Source organism: Candoia aspera, chromosome 2 (genome assembly GCF_035149785.1).
Source record: "Candoia aspera isolate rCanAsp1 chromosome 2, rCanAsp1.hap2, whole genome shotgun sequence".
In the NCBI taxonomy this organism is placed as follows: Eukaryota; Metazoa; Chordata; class Lepidosauria; order Squamata; family Boidae; genus Candoia; species Candoia aspera.
In genome coordinates, this window is record NC_086154.1 from 12429481 (window position 1) to 12453045 (window position 23565).

At 42.8% G+C, this 23565-nt stretch overlaps 1 protein-coding gene across 1 annotated transcript in view; it reads right to left on the reverse strand.

The window, feature by feature from the left end:
- Window positions 1-23565, reverse strand: part of SLC44A4 (solute carrier family 44 member 4) — a 55408-nt gene continuing 31843 nt past the window's right edge. Inside the window, exons 7-21 of the mRNA XM_063291233.1 lie at window positions 22318-22378; window positions 19989-20094; window positions 18728-18811; window positions 13286-13398; window positions 11959-12081; window positions 9096-9195; window positions 8905-8997; window positions 5989-6091; window positions 4765-5021; window positions 3728-3822; window positions 3167-3270; window positions 2280-2353; window positions 2018-2183; window positions 1422-1506; window positions 1-384 (exon numbers count right to left, since the gene is read on the reverse strand). Of these exons, the coding sequence (XP_063147303.1) occupies window positions 278-384; window positions 1422-1506; window positions 2018-2183; window positions 2280-2353; window positions 3167-3270; window positions 3728-3822; window positions 4765-5021; window positions 5989-6091; window positions 8905-8997; window positions 9096-9195; window positions 11959-12081; window positions 13286-13398; window positions 18728-18811; window positions 19989-20094; window positions 22318-22378 (1671 nt within the window). The 3' untranslated portion in view covers window positions 1-277. The remainder of the gene's footprint in view (window positions 385-1421; window positions 1507-2017; window positions 2184-2279; window positions 2354-3166; window positions 3271-3727; window positions 3823-4764; window positions 5022-5988; window positions 6092-8904; window positions 8998-9095; window positions 9196-11958; window positions 12082-13285; window positions 13399-18727; window positions 18812-19988; window positions 20095-22317; window positions 22379-23565) is intronic.

Genomic DNA, 23565 nt, shown 5'->3' on the forward strand with positions numbered 1-23565 from the left:
TTAAATAGGCCAATTATTTATAAATAGACAATCTGCACAATAAACAGCGATATGGGTGGGTTGTATTCTGTATATGGGAAGGCCTAAGAACCAATATGGCAAACAAAATGAGGAAGAGTATCAAGTCATCTGGTGGACCCCCCTCCCCCCATAACATGTAGGGAGCGGGAAGGAAGCATATTAAGCTGTCTCCGATATGGGATGAAATGAAATGATGGGGACCAATAACATAGTTGATGACTTGCAGGGGAAGTAGTCTGCCCACCCCCACATATTTCTATTTGTCCTTGGCCTGTTGGTTTTTCTTGTTCAGGATCTTCATAAGAGACTTGGGCATGTAATATGGCTTCTCCTGGGAACCATCATTTCGCTCCAAGTCTTCCACTGCAGGGACAAAAAGGAGACATTTACACCAAGCTGGCTAGCGTGATACACCCTTCTCCAACTTGGTACCCTCCAGATACTGCTATGGTCCTTCCAGTCAGTCTTGATTCCTGCTGACTCCATGGACAGGTCCCTGCAGTTTTCTTGGGAACATTTTCAGAAGTGGCTTTGCCAGTAACGTCTTCCTAGGGCTGAGGGAGTGTGACTAGCTCAAAGACACACAGCTGGGTTTTGTACCCAAGGCAGGACTAGAACGTAGGTCTGCCGGCTCCAAATCCATTACCTTTAACCACAGCACCAGATATATTTGGACTAATCCCCAAATTCCAGCAACCCCAATGTATCTGGAGGGGCTTCCCCAGACTGGGGAAGGCTGATACACTCTCTAGGGCAGTGTTCTTAAACTTTTTTCTCTCAGGACCCCTCCCCACTTTTGAAAATTATGCAGGACCCCAAAAGAGCTTTCGTTTGCATGGGTTAGATGTATCAATATCGACCGCATTAAAAATAAATTTTGTTCATTTGTTTATTTTTTTTATATTTCAAATTTAGTCACCACCCATCTCACTGAAAGAGCGACTTTGGGCGGCATACAATCAAAGAAGCCTAAATAGTCATCAACTTACAATAAAACAATATTCTTAAATAAAAAGTAGAAATTCTTAAACAAATAAAATGTTATTACTATTAATGTTACTAAGACAATAGCAATATTAATATAATATTAGTCTTAATATATTAATATTAATAGTATTAATAAAACGAACAACACATACATTTAAATAAATAAACAAACATTTAAAATGTTAAACGAATGTTCTTAAATAAAAAGTAACACCTGTGCCGCCACTGCTGCTTCTCACGGTTTTTTGATGGGATTTTAATCTTTTTTTTTTTCCCAACATAGGCTGGTAAATAATTTTGATGTCACGGATCCCTGAGAGGGTCTTGGGGGACCCCCAGGGGTCCTTGGACCACACTTTGAGAAACATTGCTCTAGGGAAATGAGCTCAAGAGATGTGAGGGGCAATACTCACAGAAACAGAGGAAGAGTGTGTCGACACACATATTGTAGACAGTGAAGAATCCTTGGGCTATGAGGTAGGCACCCACAACCACAGTCTGAAGCAAGAGACAGAGAGCATATAAATCAGAGAGTGAGCTGGAAGACGGTGAGACTTTGGTTTCAGAACCCTGGGATGCCATTCAGTTTACAATATTCCTGCCAGCCTTGTTCTTAAATCAGTGGCTCACAATTTATAGTCTTTCCCTTATCAACCACGCCATGAACCATGTCTGAAGAATACAGGCAGCTGTTCAGATGCCTGTATCCAAATCCCTGGTTTACGAATGATGTATTCGGTGGCCGTGCTAAAGTCTCTCTGGCTCTTTCTCCCCACTCTTCCTGTCACAAGCCACACTTCTGCTCTGCCTATGCCTCGCAGTTTTGTGCCCGCAACCTCATGTGGGACTGGGAGTCTGCAGAATCTTTTAACAGATTTAAAACTTCTGTATGTATCTCAGCCCCCAAGAGTGGGAATGGTGATCTTTCCCACCCAAAAAGGTTTTAAGAAGGTTCAGGGAGGCAGGAGATAGCAATGGTAGATGCCCAAGAAATGTTACCATGTCATACCAGAATGGGCAACCAATAGTAGTTGAGGACTGGGGATCGGAACCTGGGATCATCAATGGGGATGCGCCCCGTGAAGAAGAAAAAGGACAGCACGCCAATTCCGCCGACCACCAAGAGCTTCCCAAACAGCAGCAGCAGATCCGTGATTTTATCCAGGACCACAACTCTGCATTGGGAGGAAGAGGGAGATGGAATGGAGAAGACGTTCCTCCTCTCCCTTGGCCAAGTTGTCTGAGGGCCTTCCCCATCCCACCTTGGTTACCTGAGAACGTTCCGCATCAGGAGCTTGAAGGCATTTTTGGCTGATGTACAAAAATTCTTTCCATAAATGGCAATCTGAGATGGAAGAGGATTTCAGAAGAAATGTTAGATCTTTGAAGGAGGTACAAGACCTCTCTCTTTGCCTTCTGGATGGCAGATTTCTCCCTGTTGTTGATACAGGTTGAGAGGGTCCTATAGGTTCTCCCTGTGTAATCTGAAAACCCAGCATTACCTGCTTCTCTCCTCCCCCACCTGGCTACACACACAGAAAGACACACACCTAATTTGAATGACTGATTCAGTGGAGGAAAAAGCTTGGAACTCGTTGTGACCTGCTTCACCCACTCTGCAGAACTGTTTTGGGCTCGTTCAACACTTAAACCAGCCACTGTGGTTTAGTTTGTGGAGTACGGCGTGATGGGCAAACTTTAGACTGTGCCATCCCCTTTCAGAAACACGTCTGCAATTCCTAACAACGTGCAGTTTTCTGTGGATGTTAACTGTAGATTGATTTGTGAAGGCTGTCTTTATGAAAACTAGCATATAATGCAAATAAAACTGACAATGGAGCTGTCAAAAGCAGAATTTGGTGGTGCATTCCAGTCTCAAGGAAATCTGAATTGTTTTATCCATGACATGGCTTTTGACACCTTTTGACACACACACACACACACAAAATAGCAGATTGGGTCACTGAATTTTGAATTCCCCCTGAATTCAAATGGGGAAATGTATTTCTTCCAAGGCCCCCCCTTGCATGGTGATTATATCATCGCTCAGCCCTGCAGTCCACAGCCACCAAAAATCATGTACTTAAAAAAAACCCACTGGTGGGCACAGGATGATTGCCAGTCCCAGCGTAGTTTAACAGTAATGGCCAAGGCTCACCATAATGTAAGCATTTCGGTTGAGGAACTTGATAAACTTCTCCAAGCACCAGAAGCAACATTTCAGGCAGCAGAGAATACAGCGGGCAGCTGCATTGTTGGAACCTACAAATGCCACAGCAGAGTTAGAACTGAGGTTCACGTGGCTGTGGTTATATCATTGCTGAACGCTCAGGACGTGGGGCTGAGCGGCTTTGAGAGGAAGGTCTTCTTGAGGCTTATGCTCAGGGGAGTTCTGGAGGAAGGAAGGCACTCGAGAATCTGCAGAGGTGGTGCAAAATCTGGGTTTAAAGTGGCCCTATGTAAAGTGACAATCCGTCTCCATGCTAGACAAGGTGCAGATACCTAGGAGCTCACTCTGCATGCAAGCAATTTCACACCCATTTTTGACTGCATATAACTTGAGAACATATTTCTGTCTCAAGCAGTTGAAGTCCATCTCCCAAACCCTTCCCAGGTTCGAAAGAAGGTTCCCACTAATCCTCTCCAGCAGTGTTAGACCCAACTCTCTATTTGCCCATAATGGCTATTTGTCATCTAGCCAAGCCAGTTTGCCACATGCCTTTCAACTTGTGGTCCAGATATTGTAGTATCATGCGGATCAGTTGAACGATGGTGAGGATGAGGGACCCAAAAGCAAGGGATCCTATGTGGTATCTGTGGAGAAATCAGAGGAGATTCCACTTAAAATGTCCCATAACAAGACTGAGGATGAGGATGCATTTGGGAAAAACAAAATAGAGGCTGAAGTGTTCACATATATGCCTTTATGCACAGGTTACATCTTCATGGTATGAACTCAGCGTCTTCCAGATAGTGTTAGGATTCCAGTTCCCATATGTCCCAATCACCACAAGATTGAAAGTTAATTTCTAAATCTTGTGGGGCAAACAAGCTGTCTTTAGACTCCTGACATCTGTACTGTCCCCAAGTTAAAACAAAATAATACCCCAGCTTTAATGAAATATTGGCATTCTTCTACAAGATCTAACAATATTTTGGTATTTTTGAACAAGACCTTGAGCCTAGGGCACTGAAATAATTAATTACAGGTTTTGAAATCTTATTACAAGATTTAGGATTGGGCGATACAGGATCAGTGGTGCCTGGGGTCTCTAAAGGTTGGCATCTTGCAGTTTAGAGCGAAAGATAGCCCAGAAATCAGTAATAACTCCGTTTATTTTCCTGGTGATAGGAGCCAGGCCACATCGTGTGCTTGATACTGGTGATGGGCAGAAGGAATAGCCCTGAGGAACAGGAGGAAGAGCTGCAACCAAAACAGCAGTCTGATAAAAGAAATCTGAGTCTGGACCAGAACTGTAATCTGAGAAGGCATTTCAGAAAAGATCCTCCCCAGTTCTCACAGAGAAAGGGAGGGAGGGGGAAGAGCATGCAGACTGGTAAGATTCTGTTACGGTAACCTTATAATAAAAGTAATCTTAGCATTCATAACTTTGGTTTCCTTGTCTGATCTACCTTGAAGGGCTGACAGTACTACATAGTTGCTGTCGGCATTCCCAAAAGGATGATGATGAAAATGTCATAGACACTGGAAGCATCTTTCAGCAAAACGTGTGAGAATCTCCCCAAGCCACACACCTTAATGTCCGGAGAAAGGCACTAGCCAGGGCACAGGCTGGGATATCTTGAGGCTTGTTGAAGGCCCAGTAATAAGAGGCGAAGGCTCCCGCTAGCACACACTGTCCCAGAGCAATGACAAAGTTGACACACCAGAGGAAGCCCACAACGTTGTAGATCTGGAGATTGAAGATGTTGCGCTGGTAAAGCCCCTCATCATTATATTTGTAGAAGATGCACTCTGTCATGCAAGGGAGCCTGGAGGAGACATTGAAATCCTGGGGAAAGAAGTAAGGGGACATGCGTGATACTGGTGACAGGCCGCCAAATGGGAGAGGCATTTCAGAAGCTACTCCACAGAACGGCAGACTTCACTTTGAATACTGACACAGCCAGCTGGTAGAAGAGACGTGGACGTGGACTTCCATTCTCATTTTTGCTCAGCCCGCTCCTCCTTCTCTCAGTGAAGCACAACCTAACTTATCTTACAGGATGCTTGGAAATAGAAGACAATAGAATACAATGCACCATGCCATGTCATTATGTACACAGCTGAAGAGGGTAAAGGAAAAAAAAAACATAAAATGCAGGAAAAGACAATAAGATCCGAGGCATTTGCTTGGTCAAAGGCCAGATCTTAAGTCCTGGAGTCTGGGTTAAGTCACCTCCAACTGGCCACCACTCTCAAAGGCATCAGGCCTGAGCATATGGATACGAGTCCTATTGTATTCAAGCTGGATAAGAGCCCTGTTAGCCTAGGAACTGGATAAGAAAAGCACAAACTGGGTAAGAAGCCTGCTGGGTTCAACCAGAGAAGCCTGCTGGGTCCATCTTGCCTGGCATTCTGTCTCCACTCTGGCTATTTGCCATAAGCATGATTTTAGGGGTCGAGGATAGAATGCAGAGGAGCTGCATGCAATTTAGAACCCATTCATGGTACAGACAACATGAAGCTCTGTTATCCAGTCCTGGATTGCTCTTAGGCATCTCCCCAAATTCCTATTCCGGAACGTCAGGATCCATTTCCTCCCAATCACGCTAAACTGTAAAAAAGTGGTGGTGTGGCCAAAAGGTGTCTAATTCATTCATGAGACTGCTTAATGTGCTTCTGTCCCAGAATGGGACACTTAACACCAAAGCATCATCATAAGAAAAATTAAGAGGTTTACAAAGCATGATCATGTCTTCCATCACACCCCTGTGTAAGCCTGTGGAGATACCTTGGTTCTCCATCTGACCACTTACCAGTGGACTGCAACTTTCATTCCCACGGTATTTTTCACAGCCCGGTGCACTATGGTTTGTTGGGGTGACACGATAAAGGGGTTCTCCAGAAGTAGCAAGATATCTTTAAAAATGGGAAATAGTTAAGGAAGCTTTCAAACAAAAATATCCCCTTCTGTTCTTCACAATGTTGAATGTGAGAAGTTACAACTCCAAATAGGGTATTATGGGATGGGACACACAAGCCTGGCCTCCTCCAGTTGGGAACGCAAGCTTAATGCCACTGGAAAAATGTGGCAGAGGAGGACTGAACTGAAAATTTACAAATGTCAAATTTGGCCACCCAAAACTGGAATGCAAACATTTTGAAACTGTAATTCAGAATGTGAAGTTGACATTTTACACTTCAATATTTTGAGTGCTTTAATTGAAGGCGTTCTTGGACTTTGTCCTTACACATTAGCAAGCCAGTAAGAAGGCTGAAATGAGATATTAGATGCCAGCAGTCAAACAATGAAATACAGTCAAGTCTTTCATTTCTTTCACATATGCATTGGGTCTATTTCTAGACTAACTTTCTCTCATCAAAAGCACATGAGTAGCAATCCAACAAGAACCATCAGGTTAAATATAACTGAATAATAAATATAGGTATAAAAAAACTAAGTAACTATTATCCAAATGTTTAAATATTCAAAGACTATTTTATAGATATTTACAGAAATACAAATTCCACATTTACACGCCATTCAAAAGAGGTAATAAAAAAGCTAAGGAGGAAACAAAAAGACCAGAACACATCCTCTTCAGCAGCCAATCCCCAGATAAGGAGGGATTAACACCAGACAAGCGATCAAACAGAGAACCATACGCTAATCAAGGAGGAGGAGGAGAGGAGACAAATAGTCAAGCAGACAAACAATGCCCTAATCAAGGGACTACCAGGGAGAAACCCCCACCGACTCAGGCAAGGCAAGCTACTATGTATGAACAGGGAGCAAATCCCACACTCCCTCACACTGATGATGTTGCCTAGTCGGGTAATGAAACGTCCATAAGCAAACAACCAAGCTCAGAGAGCACCAAGGACTCCACAGAAATACAAATTCATTGGGGAGAACCTTCCCTTTAGGATGAGAAGGGAGGAGTGGAACAAAACAGCATGGATTACGACTATGAAGTCCATTTTCCCTTCCCAAGGCCATTTTCATCCCTGTCCCCCATCAATCTGCATTCTATGGCAACTGAAGACCTCAGTCCTCACTTTTCCACACAAAAACGTGGTCACCAGTAGGCCTGTGGGAATCACACAATCACGGCAACTGTGACAGATGGGTGGCCCCATCTCTTTCAAGCAGTGAAGGGGATCCTGCCCTCTCTGTGGGTCATTGGTTCCAGGATCAAAAGGCTCTTATTTTATTAAGTATTAAGTATTCCATCAGAATGTGCTTTCCTGTGACTTAGATCCATTCTTTCATATTCTGAACTCTGGGATGACGGAGATGATATCTTAACGTACTTCTGTGTGATCCCCTTCAGTACTAGAATGATGCTATCATACTTGTTTCTGAATTGGGTGGCCTTACAAATCCAATCCAATCAATCAATCAATCAATCAATCAATCAATCAATATTTCCTCTCCTGATCTAAGTCCACAACTCTTAAAGTTGCCAAGGTTGAAAAACACTGATCTATAGTTTTTTAAAGGAATCAGATAGCAAGTGATGGAAAAGTTGTTTCTCTATTAAGAACATAAAAAGTGGCCTGCTGGATCAGACCTCTGGTCCATCTAGTCCAGCAGTCTGTTCTCACAGTGGTCCACCAGCTGTACAAGGAAGCCTGCTAGTGTCCCAGCCAATGGCCTTGAGAGGCAGTCCCACGGCCATCAAGCCAGGGATCCCCATGACTTCCATGAAGTCATTAGTATTAGAGTTTCTGGGGAAATGTTGTCAAAATAGCCTCCCTATCCTGATGTTTTGCAGATGGGAGTTGCTCTGGGCTCTAGCCTTTTTGGAGGGCACGAAGGCTGGAGGGGGGATTAGAGGAACATTCAGTCCGGTAGGAAACAGCTTGTAGGAACCGGATTAAAGGTGAATATCATGCAATATTGTATGTGCATGTGTGTTTAATGTAATCATGTAGCTGCCAAGATAATAACTGTATCTTTTCAGACTGCATGCGGACAAGTTCCACAGTAATGCTTTTAAATGCACAACATGCACATCGACACACGTATTTGCTGGCGTTTTTGCCAACAGCAAAGGTTGTATTTTTATGCAAGGAAGCATTTGAAAAAATATAATTCCCCACATGCAGCCTGAAAAAGCACATTTCTATACTTTCTCTGCATACCACTACTCAGTAACAATTCTATTACTTCTTAGAAAACTGTTTTGCCATTTTAATTCTTTCTTCATTGCAGTGCCTTCCCTCCTAGTTTCTCTTACACTTCTTTTTTTTAAAAAAAAATCCTGTTTATCAAGTAACTGAGTGACATAAATCTGTGATGCAAAGAGAAAAACATCCACCAAAAAGTGAATAGAAAGAAAATCCACATTCATATTTACCATACATCATAAGCATTACCGGTAATTGGTCTGTTGCAATTAAGATGATACATAAAGTCTGCCCAAGTTTGATAGAATTGTGGTTCCTTGTTTTAATTTTATCTGTAATCTTTTCTGGCACGGTGATTGAAGGCTTTATTAATCCACATCTCAGTTGTTAAGATTGTGTAGGTTTTCCAACGATGGGCAATTATTATTTTAGCCGCTAAAATTAAGAAATAATAAGTTCCTCATTTTTAAGCTTAAGGTTCAAGGACAGGCATGATAGAAAGATGTACCACCATCACTTCTTTGTGTACAGATGCTGCTGCGGCTGATTCTCTCGGAAGGGAGGGAAGAAAAAGATCACAGCATCATCAGAAAGGATACAGAGCCGTCATGGCCCAATAGGCCACGCAGACCACTATTAAGACGAAAGTCAGCAGCGGGTAGGCAAGGGTGGACATCATGTATCCAATGGCTCTGGAGAAAGAGGCAATGGAGAACTATCAGTCTCCCTTGGTTTCCACATCCAGGATCTGAAACTGCAGCGCACCAGTGCATTGCAGATCTCCGCTTACCGGCTGGCTTCCTGGATAAGTGCGATGGCGGTGAAGATCCGTTTGCGGAGGAACAAGAGAGTAAGCAGCAGGATGCCTTCCACCACGCAGAGGACAATCACTGGAGGAGAGAGAGAGAAAGGAGATGGTTTGACTGCACCCACCTCAAAAGAAGCTGGGAGGAGCTTTGGGCCAAATCACCCCAAACAGAGGCTGGGCTGATACAGTGAGCTAAGCTGTCATGGGATTTGTTTAACTTCAACAACTCAGTTGATGGACAATCGCAAATCTTCAGGAGGGAGGTCCATTTCCCACCCCGATCACAAGTCTATGCATTACCTGTCCTCACAGGTTAAGCTTTTCATTTCTAGCTTTCAGAGACGAATTTCATGAATTTGTGTTGTTTAGGGATTTTAACCTCATCAGCTTTCTTCCTCCAAGGCAGGGTGACATAAATTTAAGCAGTGGAGAAACTACAGTTTAACTGCAGGATAAAGTGCAAGTGGTTAAGACAACGGGCTAAAAACCAGGAGCCTGTGAGTTCTAGTCCCGCCTGAGGCCTGAAAGCTGGCTGGGTGACCTTGGGCCAGTCGCTCTCTCTCAGCCCAAGAGCCAATCAGGCATAGTAGGAGAGTTCTAGTCCCGCCTGAGGCCTGAAAGCTGGCTGGGTGACCTTGGGCCAGTCCCTCTCTCTCAGCCCAAGAGCCAATCAGGCATAGTAGGAGAGTTCTAGTCCCGCCTGAGGCCTGAAAGCCGGCTGGGTGACCTTGGGCCAGTCCTTCTCTCTCAGCCCAGCCCACCTCACAGGGTTGTTGTTGTGGGGAAAATAGGAGGAGGAGGGAGTATTAGGTATGTTTGCCACCTTGAGTTATTTATAAAAATAATAAAGGCGGGATAATAAATAAATAAATAAATAAATAAATAAATAAATAAATAACACCCTATCAAATCATGGTTAAATAAGCTTCACATTTGATTACATATGATGTATGTGGCTGCCATCTCATCACGACTCCTCTGGCCGGCTAACCACATATAAAAATCAATCCAAAATAGCATTAAAAGAGCATTAAAATCCTATAAAGACACCCACGGTAAAAAATAATCTCTACCCAACCACACAACGGCTACTCCCACTAACTACTCGGCCCCCGAGTCCAGGAACACGCCCCTGTCTTCAGTGTTCTCCAGAAGGACAGCAGAGTCGGCGTCAACCGAAACTCAGGGGGGATGGTGTTCCAAAGGACAGAGGCACGCCTTGGGTCCCGCTAGACGTACTGTATTCTTTAGTCAATGGGACCCATGGCATGTGTCTCTTGCCAGACCTAATGGGATGGGCAGAAACAACTGCGGAGAGATCGTTTATTTGTCCCACAAATAGCTTGTCCCTATGCCAACAAGGGTTTTATAGGTGACAACCAGAATTGCACCCAGAAGCATATTGGAAGCCAACGTAGCTCATGGTGCAGAGAAGTAACATAGGTGCACCGAGATGCGTCCATAACAGCCCACACCGTCACATTCAGGACCAGCTGCAGCTTTCAGGCATTCTTCATTATGGTTCAATGTGGCTCACAAATTAACTGTGATTATGACTAAGGACAGGCTGCAGCAGCATAACAATGGGCAAGAATGGATAAAAAGCAGCGTTGAGAAGGTCAAAACCATGATTGGCCCGTTATTCATTTGTAAGCTTGTTATTCTCTTGCATTTCTAAACCACAGTTAGTACAAACCTGTCTCCAAATAATAAAATGGGTGAAGCTCAGGCACGGCCCTCTCGCCCACCCACACATATATCCATCTACCCTGCCTTTCATTCTGGAGCTCCCCAAAGACGGGAGCGTTGAACGCCAAAACAACCGGAAGGTTAACAGCCCAGCAAGCAGAAGATAATCACAGGTCAGAGGGAAATCCATTCCCTGAATTAGCAGATTTAATTTTATAAAAAGGGAGAACGTTTTCATGCCTCTTTATTTTTGTAGAGCAAGGCTGGGCAAACATGTTCAGCTTGTGTACGATAACCCAAGCGCTGCACTCAAAAAGTGAAAAAGTGGGCAGAGGAAGGAAAGGCAAGAAAAATAGGAAGATTGCTAAAAAGGAAGGAAAGGGGGCGAGACCAGAACAAGGAGAGCTTACCATTATAGTACATTTTATTGTTTTTTATTGTTATTGGTCCTCTCACCTTTGGAACTTATTTGCACATACCAAACTAAAAAACACACCCACAGTCACTAAGTCCACAGAAGATTGCAAGTGGCAGCTTCTTTTGTTGACCAGTGCAACAGGTTTTGCTCTGTTTGCGGCCCAAATCCGGTAGCAAAATGACATCACGGCCACAACTAGATGTTGTTTTCAGGAAGCAAATGACGAAGCAGTTTGGAAGAGCTCATCTTGGCCATAAAAATGGTTTTTGAAAAGCAGGCAGGCAGCATCCAACTCACTTATCCTCTGACTGGAATCAGGCCTTTATTTTCAATGAATCTAGTCCTTTAAGGAATCGCCTCTAAATGCATTCAGTGGCAATCCTACCATTGCTGGTTCGTCTGTACTGTATTTGGTAAATCTGTTTTTTTCCCCTTTTTCTCAGGTATACCTGGCAGCCCTAGAATGCCCTAGATGGGCATTCAACCCTTTCTGGGCAGTTCCCACCTAACTTTGGATAAGGGGAGAAGGCTAAGGAGAAATCAATATTAAAAAAGGATGAGGTTTAAGTAAAATGCGTGGGGGGGTGTAGTACATGGAACACCCCCCCCTTTTTTGCTTTGACCATATCACCTTACCCATGCCCTGCTCCCACACATTCACAAGACCCCCAAAAGGTGATGTATCTGTGCCTTTGGCCAACCAAGCCAAAGGAAGCTCACTCTTCTGCCCCGACTTACAGGCTGCCAACCACGTCTCCTTGACATTGCTGTAAAGACTGAAGTTGGTGGTAAATCCAATGTTCTGAATAGTAGCTCCTTTTTTGTTGAGGGTATCATACTCCATGTAACAGTGGTAGATTCCTAGAAGGGGAAAAAAGAAAGACTAATGGAAATAAACCTAAACAAGAATATTCTTCCAGGCCCATTTTCCCCCCATCTTGTTTCAGAAGAGTATTTTCCCCATTTCAACCTTCTTTCCTGCAGCAACTAACCAACAACATGGTGTGCATATAGGAGATATGACATCATGGCACCAAGGCGCCACATCCTGGCGATTGTTAAGATATCATGGCACTCCAGATGCTTCTGAACTACAATTCCCAGCATCCCTCACTACTGGCCAAACAGGCTGAGGATGCAAGGACTGAAATCATCAACATCTAGAGGGCCATAGGTCACCCATGCCAAGCTTGACTGTTGGTTTACTGTATTCATTTACTAGATATATTCAAAGATCCTGGATGGCTTATGTTATGGTTATGACACCTGGCAGAGACACATATATTTGAGAGCCAGTGTTCTGCAGGGGTCAAGGTGTTGGACTAGCACAGAGAAGATCCAGGTTCTAGTACCCCCTCAGCCACAGAGGCTCCCTGGAAGACTTTGGGCCAGTCCCTCTCTCTCTGAGCCCAAGAGTCAATGGGGGTTAGTGGTTATAGTGTTAGACTGGCACTGGAAGACCCAAGTTCTAGTCCCCGCTCAGCCACTCTCTCAACTAAACTGGAATTAAACTCCTATGTCCTAGTCCATATTCTGTAAAGATATAGAACAGAACAGGAGGGATGGGTCGGTAGAGGAAAGTGTAATTCTGGGAATTGGACAAGTTTTAGCCTACATGGAAGATTTTTGATCATCTAGGCCAATATTATACCTTCTACTGAGGACATTTCTTCAAGGTTTGGACAGAAAGGAAGTTCTTCCCATCTTAAGTATAAATACCTATAGCAATTTTTCTCAACCTTGGGGACTTTAAGATGGGTGGACTTCACCTCCCTGAATTCCCCAGCCAGCATCTTAAAGTCCCCAAGGTTGAGAAACACTGATCTATAGACTGGGTAGCCTACTTGAAATATTTGGAAGATCTGTCATAGCACACTCTCAAAATGCCTGCTGAGAGGCCTTGCCCATTCACCAAATGGTTGACATGATGGACCTGACCAATTTAAAAAGGTTTACCAAACCACTGCCCACTTCTCTCTCCTGTGGTAGCACCTTTGGCCTATTTGTCAATTTGGCACAGCATATTAGGATCTCGGGTTTAGCTGCTTGGTCTAATTTTACTCACCGTATGCAGTGATGGCTACCACTCCCACAATAAGAACCCACACCAGGATGCCAGCAATGAATCTCAGCAGCAGGAGAAACAGGAGGCTCAGCACCATGGCAAGCAGGAGACCTCTGGAAAGAGAATAACATAAAAGAGAAAGGATGGGCTGAAGTGACTTTCTTCCCCACTTGTTCTGCTTGTAAACCCAAATCTCTCTGTCCAATCCTTTCTTTCACTCTTCCTGAGCAGTAGGATAAGCCCAAAACAATTCTGGAGGATTTTCTGAATTATTTCCTGGTGTGGCCATGCACATTCAAATCCCCAGTTGACCAACAAACTCAGAGCCAATCTTCCTGCCTTAAAGGAATGAGGAACAAAGAAAAGCTTTGCTAAGTCATGCCAAGAAGCTATCTAGTTCAGCATTTGGTGGTGGTCAGCTGGTGGCCGGCTGTAATCAGGAAGCATGGACAAGAAGGCAAGGGCTAGTTCTATTGTTGCTCCCTTCCAATTCATGCTTAAACAGTAGTGCCAATTATTCAGAGATAACGAACAGGCACCATAGCTACAGCAGTTGTTATGATCCCCCAAGTCAACCCTGACTCTTGCGACTACAAGGAGTTCTCTTGGCCACATTTTCAGAAATGCTTGCCAGTACCTTATTCCTAGGGTCAAGAGAGAGAGAGAGACTGGCTCAAAGTCACCCAGCCAGCTTCTCTGTCTAAGGCAGGAGTAGTCTCCCATCTTCTAATCCAGGGCCTTAACTGCTAGCCCAAACTGGCTTTCTACCAGCTCTAGTAGCCACTAATAACTTGATCCTCCATTATTTTTCCAGTCTCTTGATTTAGCAGACTATTTGGGGAAAGGGGGTGTCCATTCAATCCAAATTATGCCATTTGTGTCCACTTATACCACTTGTGTAACTACTTAACTGACCTAAATGGCATCACTGCAGTGACTCCTTGATTTAACAGACCAACCCTTGATTTAACAGACCAACCCTCTATTTAACCAATATTAGTCCATTAAATGAGGGCACAGTGTGAAAGAAAGTGTCATCCATTATATCTGAAAGTGCTAAACTGAGGTCTATTCAATGGTTTATTTTATCTATCTATCTATCTATCTATCTATCTATCTATCTATCTATCTATCTATCATCTATTTATTTTTGTCTGTTTCAACTTGCCTCAAATTTTGATTCAATGGATAATCTTGAATTTAATATTGTGAGAATTTTAGAAAACTGTCCAAATTTTCTATAACAGGGCCTGATTTTACATGTCACTCATGATCTGACTTGAGTCCCAGATAGTGTGTAGCCTCTCTGTAGAGAAGTTTCTCTTCCCTAATAGCTTTGGTTACCTCTTCAAATCTTTTCCCACTTCTATAATATCCTACGATGATGATAATGATGATGCTAAACTAAGAAGAGAAATGCAAATTTATACAGTAGCATTAAAGGATCAAGACAACTTCCAACTGCACTGCAGTTTTAATAAAGGGAAAAGGGAAGGAAGAGGAGGAGGGAAGGGTCCAGAAATTAGGAAACTGAAAAGAACAACTTCAAAAACTTTGGCCATATCATGGTCAGAAATTATCACAGGCTTTTACTTAGCAAAGTTAAACTTCTCAAAGAATGAGAAAGCATCCAGGCAAAAGCAGTTCCTGCATGCAGAAGACAGAAAAGCACGTTCCCAATGTGAAGGATTACTAGAATATTGAATAGCCACTAAATTAGGTTCAAACATGTAATTCATAAAGAATATTATGAATCCAAGAATATAATTTGGGTAATGAGGTATTATTTAAAAACAGATCTGAAGCTGGATTCAAATTACCGCCAATTATTACATGGTCCTCTGACTTGGTATACAAGGATTGAAAACAATTATGTACTTGTCCTGGAGAGTCTCTAGGTGAAACAGATGACTGTAGGAGTGCTAAACTCTGATGACCAATCTGATATTTCTTCATCAACCATCAGGTTAGAAAATCTACTAAATAAAATAGCAACACTTCTCTTATATTTAGAATTAACCTTTTCTGTCCAAGCTGTTTATTCGGAGGAAAAATATGTGTCTCCTGAAAAAATGCAATTCTGGTTCTCTTCTTTTTCAAAAAACTTAGCTAGGACACATCTACAGTTGCCAGGAGACAGCAGTCTTTTAGCATTCATGTTACAAAGAACACCTTCTTTCATATAATTAATTTTTAAAAGCACTGATCAGGGGAAAAAAGGCATATCTGAAATGCGTTCACAGTATATTATATAGTAAATTACTGTATTTCCTTGTTTTACTTTGTTTTTGTCCTTCTAAATTTTGCTGGTCATTGACCAAATAAATATCATTGATGTTGATTGATTGAAATGCATTCACAGCAGATCTGAATTGCCTCGGAAAGACCAACCCTCACACAAAAGCGAGGAAAAATAAAATAAATACCTCAGCGATAAAATTAAAATCAAATTCTCTAAACCCCAATGGGTGGTAATCAAACCATTACATCAGATCCCTGTGTGACTGTTGTTGTTATTCATACCACATGAACCCAATTGGAAAAGAAAATAAAGTTTAATAAAGGGGGTTTTCTTCAATAAAGACTAATTTCAAGGAGAGGATAAAGCCAAGGAAAGAGAAGAAAGAGGAAAAATACAGTCGCAAAACTTTTCTTGTAACCAAGATCATACAGGAGTAAATGCGTAAGTATAATTAAGAGCCAAAGATAAACAGTCTGTTAGTAAAGATAATCAAAAATAGAAAAGGTAATTTTCCAATTGAAGTTTAAAGAAGTAAGGGGTTTTTTTTCCAGCTTCCAAATGGTTCTGAAAGTACTTTTGAGTGCAATTTGTAATTTCAGAACAGTGATAGCCAGAAACCTGGTTGACCGTGTGGTTGCAGCCACCACCTTGATGACCCCCACCCGCCCCACTGCCCGGTGGATGCCTGCGATACTATCCAACTGCAGACACCAAGAGGGCCTTCTTCAGATTTCATTCCTCATGGCAAATCTAAGGAAGCTTGCAGTGGATGTCTTATCAGCAGTACAAAATGGAGACGCTGGAACTCTTCTTGGTATCTAGCTCAGTGTTTCTGAACCTTGGCAACAGGAAGATGTGTGGACTTCAACTCCCAGAATTCCTCAGCCAGCAAGGCTGGCTGGGGAATTCTGGGAGTTGAAGTCCACACATCTTCAAGTTGCCAAGGTTCAGAAACGCTGATCTAGCTGATCATTTTCTGGCAATACTTCTCAACTTCTTTATACATTAATTCAATAACCATGCTTGTATGCCACTTCAGTCTTGGTAGACTCTGAGTGCTGCATAGCAGAACTCAGGATATAAGCAAAATACAACAGTCCACGAAAGGCTCAGTGGCTGCCTGCAGTCATACCAAGGGCCACAGGTCCATGAAAAGAGCCATCTTTAGAGCTTTTGGGAAGAAGAACAATATTAGGGTCAGACTCACCTCCAGGAGAAGGGATTTCCAGAGGGCGGGGGCTACCACCAAGAATACCCTGTATCTCAAATGAGGAAGGGACTTTCAATGAGACTCTCCAGATGTTTGGACTGGACAGGCAGAATCATTTTTGTCAAGGCAGTCCTTGATGTATCCAGGGCCAGGTTGTTTAGAGTTTTATGGGTAAAGACCAGCATTTTGAATTGAGTCTGGCAGATACCAGCAGCCCATGCATGATCTCAGGATGGGAGTAATTCTGCTGCAGCAGGTTTCCCCAACCAATGGCATGGCCGCTGTGCTCAGAACCAGTTGGAGCTTCGTCTTCAAGGACAGCTCCAAATACAAGGCATTGCAGTCATCCAGCTGTGATCATGGCATGAATTAACATCAGAAGGGCTTCCGGGTCCAGATAGGGCTATAACTGGCATGTGAGCTATAGATGGATGAAGGCCCTCCTTCACCACGGCTCTCACCTGTTGTTCCATCAGGAGCTGGGAGTCAAGCAGGAGCCATGAGTGATGGACCAGCAACTTTATGGAAACAAGGCCCCCATCTACAGCAACCATCAGGGCTGATGTCTCCAGAAAGCCCAGATGTTTACATACAAATAGCACCCGTGTCTTGGTAGGATTTAAGCTGAGCTTGTTTCTCCCCATTAAAGCTTCAGTAAAATGAACTGTCTGTTTTTTCATAACTTCCTCCAGAATTTGGATGACATACAGGTTAGCCCAGCGAGGGGGAGATTCCAGAGACATTATTTTGTCCTAAAGTGTTTTAACCGCCTTTAGTAAATCAATTATAGATGCATATGCTGACTTGCAACCAACTTTCAACTGGGATATTGTGTCCTCAGCCATCTCTTGTGGAGCTTGGAGTATTAATAATGCCTTAAATCTCAGGGAGAGCAGCCATCACATCTTTTTCAACAGCTGGCACAACTACCATTTTAGGAAAGGAAGAAATGAGCAGAACGTTCTTGGGTGCCAAGTCATCCAAGCAGATAACAAACAAGCTCTTTCTGGTGATCAGAATATAGTGACCACTTCTTTCTGGTTCTGAAAGTAACGATTGCTACAGCCAACAAGTATCAGCAGAAGAAATGCAGGGGGGTGCCGGATAGTCATTTGATTATAGCATCATCTTGAACAGAAGCCTCTTCAATATCCTTTTCGCAGTTTTCCATGTGTGATGATACCACGGATTTATGTAATTTATATAATATTATTTTACTGGCATTTGTGATTTAAGATCCATTCACTAGTTTGGGAAAATCATCTTGAAGTACTTAGCAATCCCTTTTTAATTTTACCACCTGGATCAATATATGAGCCACTGCGTCGCTCATGACAGCCTCTTGAAATCTTAGATATTGTTCAATGTTTATATATCCATATATGAGCTGAGTCATCCATATATGAGTTGATGTTATATTTAGGAAAACCTCGATCACATTTTTAATAAGCGTTAAAAAGAGGATCTAGGTGTATACTTTGCTGAAACTAATTCTTATCTGCTAGAGTGAGTTCCCAGCCAGTAGTTTCAGTGATTCTGAACTGTAAGGAATTGCTTGAACCAAGTGACAAATTGTAACACAGTAAATCGGAATCTTCAAGGTGAGTTTAACTTGTAATAAATTGAACTTCCACAAAGGAACACTTCTAGATTTAAACTCCACAATTTCGATTTTGAACTTGAAAAGTTTCCTTGGTCCTTTATGCTTGATCATTGAAAAAACTATTCACCTGAGGTTTCCTCAAGGTTTTTTGCACATCCACAAAGACTAGAAATGTCTTTAAAAGAAGGACATGAAAAACAGAGTTCTTGATTCCAAGCCAAGTTCCAGAATTGATGCTTACACAATATAGAAAAACACACACACACAGCGCTGGCTGCAATTATACCCCATAGCTTCAAGAGACATTATTCATCTGAACATACTACACAAAGCCATCTTGACTTCCTCAGCCCGCATGGACAATCTCCTTTTGCTGCAAGTACTCACATGAGAATCCAATACCAGGTCCGTGTTAAATCCTCAAAGATTTTCACGCTAATATCCTTCAGATTGAGAGAATTTAGGAGTTGTCTACAAAGACAAGAAATCAAACCGGAGACATTACAGAAGGGAATCCATATAGCCAGACAGTAAGCAAAAGTATGCCAGCACGGTTTGCTAGATCTACATAACCGGTCTCTACTTTGCCCCAGTAGTTGTGGTACTGTCCTAGCCATTTACTGCTGGGCAGGTTAAGGTACAGTGATCCTCTAATTTTCCAAGTATAAATTCCAGCAATACTTCCATCCTATGTAAGACACACAGAGTTTGGCATGGGATTTTGTTTTGTTCTGTTTTGCACGGCCAACTCAAACAACATGGCTTGAGTTGGAGTCAAACCACACAATACAAATTGTATTTGTATCCTTGGAGATTGGGGTGTTCTAAAAAATCAAAATCAAAATCAAAATCAGAATCAAAATATCAAAATATCAAAATATCAAAATATCAAAATATCAAAATATCAATATCAAAATCAAAATCAAAAAATCAAAATCAAATCATTCTGGTAAGGCCAGCAAGTTTATTGGAACACATACATCCCCAGAAAGAGTAAAGCAATCAAGCCAAGGAGGAGTTCACTCTGATGGAGACAATTCTGCGATAAAAGAAGGAATGTTGTTTGGTGGGGCCCAGGAAGCAGGCCTTCTCTGCTGTGGCCCCCACCATATGGAACATTCTCCCTCCAGAGGTGAGGCGGGTCCCTACTCTCCCAACCTTCCAGAAAGGAGTGAAGACCCGGCTCTGCCATCTCGTGTGGGGTGTGAGGAGGAGCAACCAACCCGGGGGGTGGTTAGCACCCTGAAAATGCTCCCATTAAATTAAGACCTTTTTCACATCTCTGCCTTGGATCATACTTTTATGTAAGAATATGGTTTTATTGTATTTTAATCATTATTTATTGTTTTTATTGTAAACCGCCCAGAGTTGGTCCCTGAGTGAGATGGGCGGTGACTAAATTTGATGAATTAATGAATTAAAGAATTAAAGAATGAATGAATGAATGAATGAATGAATGAATGAATGAATGAATGAATGAATGAATGAATGAATGGTTAAAGAAAGAAGAAATCTGATCATGGACCTCCGCCTTTCCTCAGCCTTGCTGGCTCTTGACAACTAGGTCTGGGAGGAGAGGGAAATTGCAACTGTAAGACATTTGCCTGGAGAAAGGCCTTGATGGAGATTTTGAATTAAAAAGACTTACTCTGTGCCACTTGTGATATTATTCATGGTTTCATTTAGTGTCATACCAGGCATTTGAAAGTTTCCAAGTTCAGATTGGTTGAAACTAGGGAAGCAACGATTAATAACTGTAAAAAAAAAGAGGGGGATTATAAATTAGGAGTGATTCTGAAGAAAAGAGAATTGGCGTGACCTGCTCCTCTCTGCAAAGTCCCAGACCTCAGGGTCAATTACAAAGGATTAAAAGTCATTTTGAAGCAAATGCATATATTTTTTCCCTTCCTAGCACCAAAGAACTCTGCCTTGATCTACCTTCCAATTTCCTATTTTTTTAGACACTGGAAATGCTTTGGCATGAAAACTGTTTGGACAATTTTTGAGTGGAAAACCAGTGAATTCCATTCACTTTTTATACTCCAAATGAACTCCTGAATTGCTGCTACTACTACTGCTACTACGATAAGTAGACCTCACTTAGCGACTGCCTTCAGCAGCAATTGTTCAAAGTTACGACAGTGATGAAAAATTAACTTTGCAACCAATGCCTGCATTTACAACCTTTGCAGGGTCTCTCTCTCTCTCTGTCTCATGTTTACCATTACAGTCAATTAGTATGCGCTGTCCTGTACCTGACCTGTTTTCTTTTTCCCCCTCACAGAGTGGAGAAATTGCAGATTGCCTAAACAAGCAATCTCTGCTGCTTTGCTCCGCAACGCAGTGCATCCCCAAAAGGTGCTACCCGCAAGTTAACAAGCTGAGCTCTGTGACTTTAATTAGCTGCTGCCTATAACTGACAAGACTTTAATTACTTTCACACCTTCGGCTTTTGGTTGCCTCCTAAGCGGCTCAGGGCTTGGAGATGCAAGCACCCTAGGCAAATAGCCAGCGCTAGTGCATTCCTTTCAATGTGTACAGTATTTCCCATTGTGTACCTGTTTACTCTCTAGTAATCCCTTCCTCTCAAATGAATGTAAATACAAACATTAATTCCCTTGGACATTATCCCAGTCCTGGGGTGAGCATTCCCAAGGGTGGGGGAGTAGGGAAAAAGGGCTGTAAGATTTGCCCTTTTACCCAGCTTCCTCATGAGTTGAGTTCCAGAAACCTTCCCCACCATTTGGGCTCATCCGGCTGTTTGAGGTCATATCTTTCTGACACTGTAAAGCAAAGGAAAACTGAAGTAAAATCGGAAACACAGTTGCAGCCACGTGATTTTCCACTTAGTGACTGAGTTGCTGGTCCCAATTGTGGTTGCTAAACGAGGACTACCTGTACTACTGCTACTAATGGCACCAAATGGGAGAGACTCCAGGCAACTTAACAATTAAAAACTCAACCAAAGCAACAGTCAAATAAAGATTTTCCATGCCTGTCTAAGGTAGGCCAGGGAAGGGACAAACAGATCCTGGGGCAAATGGTATTTCAGAGGGCAGAAGCAGTGACAAAGAAATCACCTCTCCAGAATCCCACAAGATGGCATAGTTTAACTGAAGGATCCCAGAGAATTCCCACCGTGCCAGATCCTGTAGGATGGGCACTGATTATATACAGAACTATTCTATAAATATAGGTAATTCTCGCTTACCGACTGCCTTGTTTAGCAACTGTTTGAAGTCAAGACAGTTGAAAAAAACAGCTTTGTGACCAATCCTCACATTTACGGCTGTTGCAGCATCCCACGGTCACGTGATTGCCACCTGCAAGGTTCACAACCAGCTTCCAACAAGCAGAATTAATGGAGAAGGTAGAAGTGAAATTGCAAGTCGCAGTCATGTGATGTCTCGCTTAACAACCATGGTGATTTGCAGAAGCGGAAGTGACATCGTAAGTCTGGTGCAGTCATATGATTGTTTTTTTGCTTAGTGACCATGGCACTTAGTGATGGAGTTGCCGGTCTCAATTGTGATCGGTAAGCGAGGACCACCTGTAATCAGGTGCTGAGCCATAATAACCAGAACCTTGAATTGTACCCAGAATCCAACTAGGAAAGCTCACATGTGCCAGGGCTACACCGTGGTGCACCCCTAACTACTTACGCCACTGCAGTCTGGACCAGCTGTAGTTTCCAACTGGCCTTAAAGGGCAGCCCCATGCAGAGTGCATTACAGTGATCCAGGCAAGAGGTGACTAGGAATGAGCAAACATAAGCAGGGTCTGCAGTCCCGGAAAGTTAGAATTCTTTAATACTAATGGGTGTTTTTTGCATCTGGCTGTGGGATCTGGCATTTTAGCAAATGAATGAAAACCTCATATCTCTGGTCTAAGATCTTTTGGCTTACTCTCATCTCAGCAAGGTAATAGCAATCCCAAGGCACAGGCCTCCTTTCTCCTTTGCAGGAAGCAACACTTACGTGGCTTGGTTGGGATGGTGAATTCAGGACAAAGTTCCTGGTTGAGAATTTCTGACACAGTCTGGGAAGAAAGGGAGAGATTCATGGCAACACTGCGCTCAGATAATGGAATCACACCTTCTGGGGGATTCTTGGGGCTAAGAGCCAGGAATATTGCAGTGAGATAGGAGTCATTAGGGAAAAAGGAGATTTTACCATATACTCAGGACAACTCCAAGTTTTGCAGAAATATATAAAAAAAATCTTAATGCAATAATCACCAAAATGCTGGGAGTTTGGGGGAAGGTCCGAGGAACAGTGAGGCAGGCAAGCTGGAACGAGGGCACCCCGTTAGAAGGAAAACAGACTGCAGTATTTTGTTGCAGGGCCCACTGTTATGTAGTATAACATCAACACTCACGTTATTAGCTACATGACAGAGTGTATCCCCAGTATACAATCGTAGTACAAATATCATGATTAAAACTGGCTGGCAACAATGTTATCATGCCACCTAGACGGTCGATGCTTGTCTTGCTACTTTAAACATTTACAACAAGCTCGAGTTTGTTTTCCTCCTCCCTCCTCCTCCCTTTTCCTTGTGTATGTCTTTTTTTAGAGTAAGAGCCAGTTTGGTCTAGTGGTTAAGGCATCAGGCTAGAAACCAGGAGTCTGTGAGTTCTAGTCCCACCTTAGGCATGAAAGCCGGCTGGGTGACCTTGGGCCAGTCACTCCTTCTCAGCCCAACTCACCTCACAGGGTTGTTGTTGTGGGGCAAATAGGAGGAGGAAGGACTATTAGGTATGTTTACCACCTTGAGTTGTAAAAAAAATAACAAAGGTAGGATAAAAACCAAACAAATAAAGTAAATAAATAAATAAAAGCCTGACCACCGGGATACAGTCACCACCGGTGAGCTTCTTTGGCCAATCAGTGGATTTAAAATGCCTCACCTAAAATATTAAAGTTTCTGCTGCCTCTGGAACCCACCTTCCATAGTACTTGTTCTGTATTTCCTTTCCAAAGGTGGCAGCTCCTAGCTGATTGGATTGGGCCTAATTAAAACTTGGATGGGAGACCGTTAGGAAATTCCAGGACTGTAGGATAAACTGGGAAGTCAGAAAAACATCCCAGAAAAAAGCAACCACTTCTGTGTTGCTGCTAAAAATAATTTCCTGGATATACAGTAGAATCTCGGTTAACTGGCACCCGTGGGGACTGATAGATGCCAGATAAATGTAGTTTCCGGTTGCTTGAGGGTTACTATTA